The sequence below is a fragment of the Cucurbita moschata genome, unplaced genomic scaffold (genome assembly GCF_002738365.1).
Source record: "Cucurbita moschata cultivar Rifu unplaced genomic scaffold, Cmos_1.0 Cmo_Scf00051, whole genome shotgun sequence".
Classification (NCBI taxonomy): Eukaryota; Viridiplantae; Streptophyta; class Magnoliopsida; order Cucurbitales; family Cucurbitaceae; genus Cucurbita; species Cucurbita moschata.
Window position 1 is genome coordinate 709646 of NW_019268567.1, and position 10661 is coordinate 720306.

Below are 10661 nucleotides of genomic sequence, written 5' to 3' on the forward strand. Positions count from 1 at the left end.
TTTTTTTTTTTTTTTTTTGTTTATTTTGATTTATAGGCTGAGATTTCGCTATGTCGAGTTTACAAACGAGCTGGAGTTGAAGATCATCATCCGTCACTCCCTCGGTCGCTCGCGTCAAGAGCATCGTCGTCGTCGTCGAGAATGAAAACCTCGTCGATGTCAACGTCGACGTCGAAGAATCTTCTTCCCGGTGGCTCGGTTTATGTCATCCCAACTTCATTGCCGACGAACTTCGAGCTACAATTCCACAATCACCAGCTTCAAATTGGCACCGGTGTTGAAACTACCACGGTGGTGGTGGCGGCGGCCGACGTCTCGGCCACGAGCTCATGTGAAGAAGTAACCACCGTTCTTGGCCTCTCCAAACAAAACCCTTTTCCGACAACTCCGTTAATCAACATGGCGGCTGGTTCTTCAACACCTCCCAATTCCTTGGAACAAAATGATCACCAATCCAATATTATCCAAAAACAACAACAACCCTCTTCTTCTTACACTTCTTTTTTCACTCCCTCTTCCAATAATTCCCTTGACGACCTACAAAATCTCATTAACTACCAACAACAACCACCCTTATCCACTTCTGCCGCCATCGTAAATTCTCTTCCGCCGCCGCCGCCATATTACCAACCAACGCCACCGCCACCGCCACCGCCACCGCCACCGCCGCAACAACTTGCCCTCAACACGTTACCGGTTGCCTTCTCCGATAGGCTGTGGGAGTGGAATCCAATCCAAGATGCGACAAACCCGTTCAAGTAAGTTATGAACGATCTTAACTGAACTATACTCACGTTGGCAATATCGATATCTTTAGTTAGTTTTTTTTTTGGTTAATCTATGGAGCTGCATGATGATCAAGAACATATATGACTAATTCGATACAATTTTAAGCTATTTCTTGTTGATTACATATAAATATGAGTATATGGTAGGAGGATTTTGATTAGATTTTATAATAATTAGTAGATCCGAACGGATTTTGTTGGTTGTAACCCGTTAAAATATTATCAGATATCAATAATAATATAATGTTTCTTCTTCTCGATTTTTTGTTGCGATCAAAATTCAATCTTTGATTCATCTTATATATTCTTTCTTATTCTTTGCCTTTTCTCGTTCGAATCTCCTTTAATATATTTCTTAAAAATTTAATATATAGAGGAGAGGTCGAGAAACTCAAACTTTCTTAATTTCGTACCCTAAAGTATATATCTTAATCAATATCGATCTCCCCTCTTTGTTATACTTTGTTTTCCCTCGTTCTGACTGTTTCTTTCGAGGTCGAAAAACTCAAACCTTTCAAACTTTATACCTAGAAGTATATATTTTAATCAGTTACTGAGAGTTTAGCACAAAATTGGTATAGAAGATAAAGGTGTTTTTATTGAGATTTGTGCGAGGTAGAAGATAAGAATTTAAAGATTTTTTAATTTTTTAATTTTTTTTTTTGGGTGAAAAAAGGAATTTAAGGTGTGTGAGTTGGGGGGAAACGTACGGTCATATTTAATAGCTCCATGCAAATACATTAAAAAAAATGTCATCTCGAAGAATTTTAAAAGAAAATAAAAGTTTCGGCATTCGAAAAACTCAATCAACCTAACCTAACTTGTACGGCTTAAGTTGAGTTATGAACGTACTTAAGTTGAGTTCGTTCTACATGTAATGGCCCAAGCTCACTGCTAGCAGATATTGTCTTTTTTGGACTTTCCCTTTCGGAGTTCCTTCAATGTTTTTAAAACGTGTCTGCTAGAGAGAGGTTTACATACCATTATAAAGAGTGTTTCGTTCTTCTCCCCAACCGATATGGAATCTCACACTGCATATTTTCGTTTGCCTATAGTCTTCTTTTTTTCTAGTCAGTGTAAAACCTTTGTTGCATCGACAAGGTGAGACTTTGATCCCATTTCCAACAATATATGCATAAATATTTATAACTTTGAGCTTAACTTGAGTTTTGATTAAGAATGACAATGGTCCGTGTTTCACACGGAACACGATTGCATGGATAGTTTCATTCGAGACTGTAATGGAGGACATAACTTACGATCATCGGCTTTGATAATGCTACTAGGCATTTGACTAGGAACCCTATCTTCCAATGTCTATTTACTGATTACAAACCGCTATTTTTTCAGGTATCATTGTAGGATATAATGACGGTTCACTGATGACGTTTCAAAATTTCCATGAAAACATGTCATTGTATCTATATGATGATGGTTGACTATGACGTTGGGTTACAACCGACATCAAATCAAGTATCATTGTAAGTATACCTGACGAATTGCTATGATGTCCGTTTAGAACTAATATCATACGCAAGAGATATTAAATATTTTGTGAAATATTAATTTTCTCTAGTACAAGTTGTGATGTCCGTTGGGGAGGAGAACAAACCACCATTTATAAGGGTGTTGAAACCTTCCTCTAGCAGACGCGTTTTAAATCCTTGAGGAGAACCCCGAAAGGGAAAGTCCAAAGAGGACAATATCTGCTAGCGGTGGATCTGGGTACTTACACAAGTACTGTAAGATGACGAATCTAGTTGTATATGATCATTTTGTGAAATATTAATATTCTCAATTAACGAATTTATAAAGAGAGGTTAAATATTTCATGGTCTAGTCTTATATAAATGTATTGTATAGGATACCTCCACTCACATGTATCACATGAACCATAATTAGATAATTATAAAATGTTGTTACATTTATATACTAAATAAATTACAATTAAAATAATCAAAAAAATTTAAATTCTTTTAAAAGTTCAAAAAACCGTTAAAGTGTTAAAAGGTTTCATCGGTATTTTTTTTTTAACTTTATAAACAAAATACTAAATTCAAGGATATTTTTATTAATTTAGCTTAAATTCAAAGAACCGAGTCAGTTCAAGTTTAGAAAAATGAACCCACACCAACTCGAAAAGTTAATCCAACCCAACCCAACCCTTATAGTTCGGGTTGGGTTGGTTCGAGTTGTCGGGTTGTTGGATTGAGTGTACATCCCTACTAACAACGACCAATATTGAAGAAAGCCCTTCTAAGTCCATGGCCACTCTTAAAGAGCTCTAGGCCCATAGGGGAGCTTTCCTTTTTTTCAACCTTTTATTTTTTTGGAACGAATCATATTTATTTAGGACGAGTTTAATTCTTTTGAATCGGAATAAAATAATGAGAATAAAAAAAATGTAAGACCCAATTTATTTCTATCGATGACGTTTTATCAAAATAAAAAAGTGAATAAAATGTGAAATCAATTTCAAGTATGTCAATCTCATTCTTATTCTGTTCTGACTGTCATAGATATTTATATTCACACTTACTTTTGCTTTCTACTTTCGGTATTCGAGACTCACACTACAGCTACTTTCGGTTTCCTTTATGACAAATTTGGTGAGGTAGTTGTTTAAAACGTTGGATTTTTACGAGTTTCGTTCCCTTGGAGTTCAATACTTTGAGTACTTTCAATTTTATTACTTAGTAGACATTGTGCACTTTGTACTCAGTCCCTCTCGATCGCTATCAATACTAATATATGTGGGCTTAAAAGCATATTTTAGTTGCTTGCTGTCAATATGGATAGCATCTATCATCGAGCATGGACATGAAGACTTGAACGTTTTGAGCGTTGCGACACTATGGACATGAATAATGAACACTCAAACATTTTGAGCATTGAGGGAACTAACTATGAAATCTCACGTCGATTAGAAAGGGGAACGAAGAATTTCCTATAAGAGTGTGAAAACATCTACTTAACAAACACGTTTTAAAATTGTGAGGCTAAAGCGGAAAATATTTATTAGCGGTGGACTCAAGTTGTTAGAGTAACATTGAGCTTGACGTTGGGTTTCATCTAAGAGTTAAAAGACATTCATTTTCAGCGTCTCGATGCTACACATGGACCATTTTTTGGGTTGGGTTGGGTTGGGTTGAAGGATTTTTTTTTTTTTGACTCAATCCAAAAGCTCAAGTTGGTTGGATTGGTAACCCAACCTAACCCGAAACTTTTCACAACTCATAATTATTCGGATACAATCTTAGTGTCAACTTCGGGTTTTAATGTTTTTAGATGGGCCTAAGTACCACTATATGAAACCCATTAATACAGAAATTTTATATATTGTTATTTAGATCGGGTCAACTCGAAGGTTTTGTCTACTAACTCGAAACTAAACCGATTCAATTCGGGTTCAGAAAAATAAACACAACCCTACCCGAAATGCTAATCCAACCCAACCCAACCCACGTTGGGTTGATTTGAGTTGTCGGGTTGAATATACACCCCTAGTCTCGTTCATAATCTAGACTTGTTTCTAGGTTCTAAATCTTTGATTTCTTCTAATATGTCCAATTTATCCATTTGGTCTCGATAATTCTCTAAAAAAAACCCTATTAACTCCATATTCTCTACTCCGAGGATTTCATCAGAATCTCTACCCGTGTAATTAATATTTATGTTTATTTAAAATTAAAAAAAAAAAAAAAAAGGTGTTTTTCTTGAAGTGTCGGCAAAGTGCTGACGTTAGTTGGAGGAAAGGGACAAATGCTTCCAAACACAGAAAAAGAATTAGATTCCTTTTCAATTTTTTATATTATAATAAACTAATAAGTGCAAATTAAGCAAAAACCCACCAAATATTTAATTATTTATTCTTTAAATTTTACATTTTTCTAATAAAAAAAAACATTCCATTTAATTTAATGCTTTAGTGAACTTTTTATAATAATAATAATAACTATTTTTTTTCAGACTAATTCTAATTATTTTATTTTATTTTAGCGTCTAATCGTAATAAAAATATATTAAAGCTGAGCATAAAATAAAATCTTTAGTCTTGGAACGCCTATTAAAATATGGCTATGTATACATATTTCACTCAAAATTCCTACTTTTGGACAATGCTGACTCTTATTGGCCTTAAGCCACTATTTCCCGATCAACATGGTTGTAGTGTAAGTAGACTGGATTTATGTGTTTAAACTGACTACGACCAAAGTAATGACTACTTCAACCAAAAAAGGGCAACGCATTTCCAAACCGAATAAGTACCTTAGCTCCCTCATGAAGAAGTCGTTGGAGCTCGGCGTAGAACTATGAGAGTTTCATTTTCTTTCATTTTCTAAGAGCAGTCCTTTATTTGATCCGTCTTTGAACTAGTCATTAATGGTCGACTTGGTTGGTATCTTTTCAGTATGTGTATTGAACACTTTCATTTTTAGCGTCTCATCTTCTCTAGAGAAGCGAAACTCGAACATCTCGATTGCTAATACTCATTTCAACATCGCTGTCTCTTGTCTCGCCTACTTCCTTTTTTATTTTTTTAATTATAAAAAAGAATAAAAAAAATATGGGAGAGACCCAATGAAATGTGTACCAAACTATTTTTTTTTCAAAAAGAGAAAAAAGAAAAACGAGAAAATAAAAAAACGAGAGACAAAAAAAAAAACTCTTAAAAAGATTTAAATCATAAATATAAAAAATAAAAAATAGATACATGTCCCGAGACAACGTTAATCATAATATAAAAAATAAAATATAAAAAATGCTATAATATTGTCCGCAAAAGTGTTCATGGCTTTGCTTTGTGCTTCTCTAGAAAGACTCATATCAATGGAGAGAGTATTATTTGTTTATAAATTTATGATTGTTCTCTCAATTAGTCCACGTGGGACTTTCATCATTTAACAATAATTTCGTTTAGATAGATAAAAACTAAAAAGAAAAAAAGTAATTTGCATATATAATTTCATAGCATTATTAGCAATTTAATAATAAAAAAAAACGTTTATAATAAGAAGAAATTATATAATTTACATTAAATAAAAAAAAAAGGCATAAATTAGCAGAAAATGACAGAAATAATAATAGAGGTTTGTAACAACAGGCGGTAGACAGGTTGTCGCCGTCGTTTGGTGGTGCCGTCACAATCTCTCTGGAAATTACATTTCTCCGAATTTGGTGAGAAATTAATTAATTAATTTCCAACTTCCACATTTCTTTTTATATTTTAATATTCGCTTTATAATAATATTAACTATTTTAATCCTATAATTTTACATTTTTACATTAAATTATGTGCGAAAATGAAATTTTACCTACTTTTTAGCTAGTTTTTTAATATATTTTTGTTTTTCATTTACGTATAAAGTAAACTCGGTTTAATTATATAAAAATTAGCTCAATTATTTTTAATTAAAATGTAAAAAAAATAATGTAAATTAACTTGTTTTACCGTGTAAAATTAATAATAATGAAATATTAAAATGATTAAAAATGAATTTAATTAATATATAAATTATGTAAATAATTGTACAATAATTTTGACTCATTTTGAGCACCGTCACTCGTTTTTCCAAAAACAATTTTTAATTAATTAATTAATTAAAAGAAAAATATAAAATACAAAAAAAGTGATTGGGTACACAGAACACAGACAGCTATTGCTCTGCTTTTCCTTTCGTCGTCTTCTTCTTCTTCTTCATATACTCCTTCTGTGCTTCACTGCCATTAATTCTCTCCATTCTCTCTCTCTCTCTCTCTCTCTTCATTTTTCCATTGGCTATCTCCTTAGATCTGCCGTTGTGTTCTTTGTTTGTCGGTGCCTAATTCCTGTTCTTGGATTTTCATTCTTTGATTTCGTTGTTTCATCTGAATTGCTTTGGATTCAGAGTGTTAAGAGGAGAGATCGAGGATGAGTATGTACGGGCGAGATCCGTGGGGGGGTCCGCTTGAGATAAACACGGCGGATTCGGCCACCGACGATGATCGGAGCCGGAATTTGCAGGATTTGGACAGGGCGGCTCTGTCTCGGCCTCTTGATGAGACACAACAGAGCTGGTTGCTTGGACCTGGTGAGCAGAAGAAGAAGAAGTATGTGGATCTTGGCTGCATTATTGTCAGCCGAAAGATCTTCGTATGGACTGTTGGTACCCTACTTGTATCTGGATTTCTTGCCGGTCTTATTACCCTAATCGTCAAAACGGTGCCGCGTCACCACCACCCCCACCCGCCGCCGGACAATTACACCCTTGCTCTCCATAAGGCCCTCATGTTCTTCAACGCTCAGCGATGTATGTATATCGTGCATTCCTTACTACTGTTGCCCTTGTTTTTTTGATCGTTGTGGTTTTAGACTATTTTGATTCTGGAAGTTTTTTTTTTGCGTTCCTCTTCTTTGCTCATCCGATCAGATCTGGGTTTTTTTAGCAATTAATTGATATTGAAAATGTTTATTGGTTAACTTAAGATCTATATGTGAATTGATGATTGCCTTGCTGAATAAATGTATTGTCCTGTCAATTTCCAGATGTATTAATGGCTAACCCCTTTCCATCAAAGAACTTGAAATTTGAATCTGCTACTGATTAAGTTCTGATGAAAACAGGGGACTGGAGCTTTATGTTTATTGTTGCTTAATATTCAAGAGAGCACATGATCTGTTACTTTCTTATTTACTTTGATTTCGTTTATGACTGTAGCTGGTAAGCTCCCGAAGCATAATAATGTGTCCTGGAGGGGTAATTCGTGCACAAGAGATGGCCATGGGTCATCGGCTATCTTTAAAGATCTGTCTGGTGGCTATTATGATGCTGGAGATGCAATTAAGTTCAACTTTCCTGCCTCTTTTGCCATGACCATGTTAAGCTGGAGTGTTATTGAATACAGTGCAAAATATGAAGCTGCTGGAGAACTCAACCATGTCAAAGATATTATCAAGTGGGGAAGTGATTACCTCCTCAAGACATTTAACCATACTGCAGATTCTATTAATACCATTGCTATGCAGGTATGGCTAACTCTCGCTCGGGTTTAATGCTTATTTTCGATGTTGTAGATGACTTCAGGTCCTAGGTAGCTTTCGGGTTCGGAATGAACCTTTCTTGGTGGAAGAAAAGGAATAACGTTGGACAAATAGGAATTTAGGCTGTAAAAAATGAACGGGGATAAGCGATCTGTCGAAGATATAGTTCCTATAGAAACAATTCTAACTGAATTGTGAATGTCAAATGTAGCGGGGATATTCTATGATTCTTTTGTTGTTCAGCAATGATAAATGTGTTTCCATCAATCATATGGGCAGGTTGGAGAGGGGGATACCTCTGGAGGAAATACAAGTCCAAATGATCATTATTGCTGGATGCGCCCAGAGGACATTGATTATGATCGACCTGTACAAACATGCAGTAGTTGCTCGGATCTTGGTGCCGAAATGGCAGCTGCTTTAGCTGCAGCATCCATTGTTTTCAAAGACAACAAGGCATACTCGCAGAAGCTTGTCCATGGTGCCAAAACACTCTTCAAGTTTTCCAGAGAGCAGAGAGGCAGATACAGTGCAGGCGGTTCAGAAGCCTCAATCTTCTATAACTCAACTAGTTACTGGGATGAGTTTGTGTGGGGTGGAGCTTGGTTGTATTATGCCACTGGTAATTCAAGTTATCTTCAACTTGCTACCACTCCTGGCATTGCCAAACATGCGGGTGCTTTCTGGGGTGGACCTGACTATGGAGTTTTGAGCTGGGACAACAAGCTTGCAGGCGCCCAGGTTAGTTTTATGATTTCGGTTTCAGAAATTACATTCTTAGACTCATGCTGAATTAATACGTTTTGTCACAACATTGAAGGGTACTCGTCAGTTTCTTGCTACATTATGGTATCTCATAAAGTGGTATCAAATTCTTTGCTTAAAATAAGCTTCTACCTTTACTTGTAGGTTCTTCTGAGTCGTTTGCGACTGTTCTTGAGCCCGGGATATCCGTACGAAGAAATCTTAAGGACGTTTCACAATCAAACTAGCATAGTCATGTGTTCCTACCTGCCATTTTTCACAAAATTTAATCATACTAAAGGTAAACACCACTCCTCGTTGGGAATTGAACTCAAGTTTAACCTTGCACACCATCATCATTAGTTTCTATAATGTACTGATGTAGTTTACATTTTTGCTATCCTGTTGTGGTGATCTTATAGGAGGCTTAATTCAGCTAAATCATGGAAGGCCACAGCCCCTTCAGTACGTCGTCAATGCAGCCTTTTTAGCTACCTTGTACAGTGACTACTTGGAAGCGGCTGATACACCTGGATGGTACTGTGGACCCAATTTCTATTCTACCGAGGTTCTGCGTGACTTTGCCAAGAAACAGGTATTACATCCTTCTTTACATATATTTGGTTGGACTACCCAAACATATAAGCTTAATTGAATCGAAATCGACTTGCGAATGGATTGGTTCGGTTTGGTTCGGCAGTCTACTTCAGTTTCTTACATTCAGTTAAATGCTATTCTTGGGTATTCTGTAGATTGATTATATCCTTGGCAAAAACCCGCGTAAAATGAGCTACCTCGTTGGTTTTGGCAATCATTATCCGAAACGTGTGCATCATAGAGGTGCATCAATCCCAAAGAACAAGATCAAATATAACTGCAAAGGAGGATGGAAATGGAGGGACACCAACAAACCTAACCCAAATACAATTGTTGGTGCCATGGTTGCTGGTCCCGACAAGCACGACGGGTTTCACGATGTTCGCATGAACTATAACTACACTGAGCCAACTCTAGCTGGAAATGCAGGCTTGGTCGCAGCGCTTGTTGCTCTATCAGGTGAAAAGACAACTGGAATTGACAAGAACACCATCTTCTCTGCTGTGCCTCCAATGTTTCCAACTCCACCACCACCTCCAGCACCTTGGAAACCATGATCATATAAACTCATTCTTCTGGAAGCATGTCATGTAAGTTGCAGAAACACTGTTGGTTGTGGTCGGATTTCGAAACGATATCTGTCGAGGTGAACGTAAAAACAATATTGCTTGGCAGAGAAACCACAAGCCAAATGATTGAGATAGATTTTGGCTTTAGGGAGAGGGTGTTTTTGATACCTGCTTTAATCCGTTTTGGAGTTTGTGATATAGGTATAGTACATAATGTATTCTTTAAACACGAAAAGTTGTAGAGTTGAAAGTATTTGACAATAAGTTGCCATGGTTTCTTTGCAGGTGAAGTCTTGTCTTCTCTTTAATAAATTGAACATTATAGATAAGGGCAATCGGTTATTGTACGTTCTAAGAAGACGGGCAAAGTGACCGAGAAATCACTAGCTCGAAAACTATATACAAACTACAAAATTAAGTGCATTGCGGCCATAGGTAGATAATATACTTAAGAAGACAAGCATATAGTCACAATAGTCTCCCTAGTTGACATTCTCTCATTCATTGATGCAACCTAAACAGATCATTTCTAAGGTCATCCTTTTTCATCAAGTATTCCAGCAACTCTTTATTGTGTGGGTAATCTCAGCTACGACTTCTTCTACAGCTCTATCTTCCTTCATCACATTGATTGGAGATCTGCATACCCCAGGGATGCCAACGCTTCATATTACGAACAGACTTACGATAATATTGCAACTCCTTTCGCTAATTTCTCAACCGAACTCAATATCAACAGTAGGTCTAGAACCCTGTAAGTTTTACTTTTATCTCACTTATGAGATTCTCCGTGTAGTAGTAACAATTAGTAAGTTCGAACACATGGTGATTCTATACCTCTTTACAAGAACGCTATTCTGTTTCTTGTTCATTATAGAGAAAACTCGAGTTCCTCTAAGGTCTAATGAAAGCCCCCCCCCCCCCCCCCCCCCCCCCCCCCCC

The 10661-nt window shown here is 36.3% G+C and overlaps 3 protein-coding genes across 5 annotated transcripts in view; 2 read left to right on the forward strand and 1 right to left on the reverse strand.

The window, feature by feature from the left end:
• Positions 1 to 1042, forward strand: part of LOC111435880 (NAC domain-containing protein 35) — a 2472-nt gene extending 1430 nt beyond the window's left edge. The window contains exon 3 of the mRNA XM_023073459.1: positions 37 to 1042. Within this exon, the coding sequence (XP_022929227.1) occupies positions 37 to 762 (726 nt within the window). The 3' untranslated portion in view covers positions 763 to 1042. The remainder of the gene's footprint in view (positions 1 to 36) is intronic.
• A 5444-nt stretch (positions 1043 to 6486) lies between these two features.
• Positions 6487 to 10003, forward strand: LOC111435931 (endoglucanase 25-like). Its single transcript, XM_023073541.1, has 6 exons — positions 6487 to 7078; positions 7487 to 7794; positions 8089 to 8550; positions 8719 to 8854; positions 8976 to 9148; positions 9306 to 10003. The coding sequence occupies exons 1-6, from the start codon at positions 6700 to 6702 to the stop codon at positions 9705 to 9707; spliced, it is 1860 nt and encodes a 619-aa protein (XP_022929309.1). The 5' UTR covers positions 6487 to 6699; the 3' UTR covers positions 9708 to 10003.
• The window catches only part of LOC111435932, a 5610-nt gene continuing 4919 nt past the window's right edge, over positions 9971 to 10661 (reverse strand). For 2 of the 3 annotated variants that reach the window (XM_023073543.1, XM_023073542.1), the window contains one exon: positions 9971 to 10358. In XM_023073543.1, coding sequence (XP_022929311.1) covers positions 10268 to 10358 — 91 coding nt within the window. In that variant the 3' untranslated portion in view covers positions 9971 to 10267. The other variant, XM_023073544.1, reaches the window with a different exon arrangement.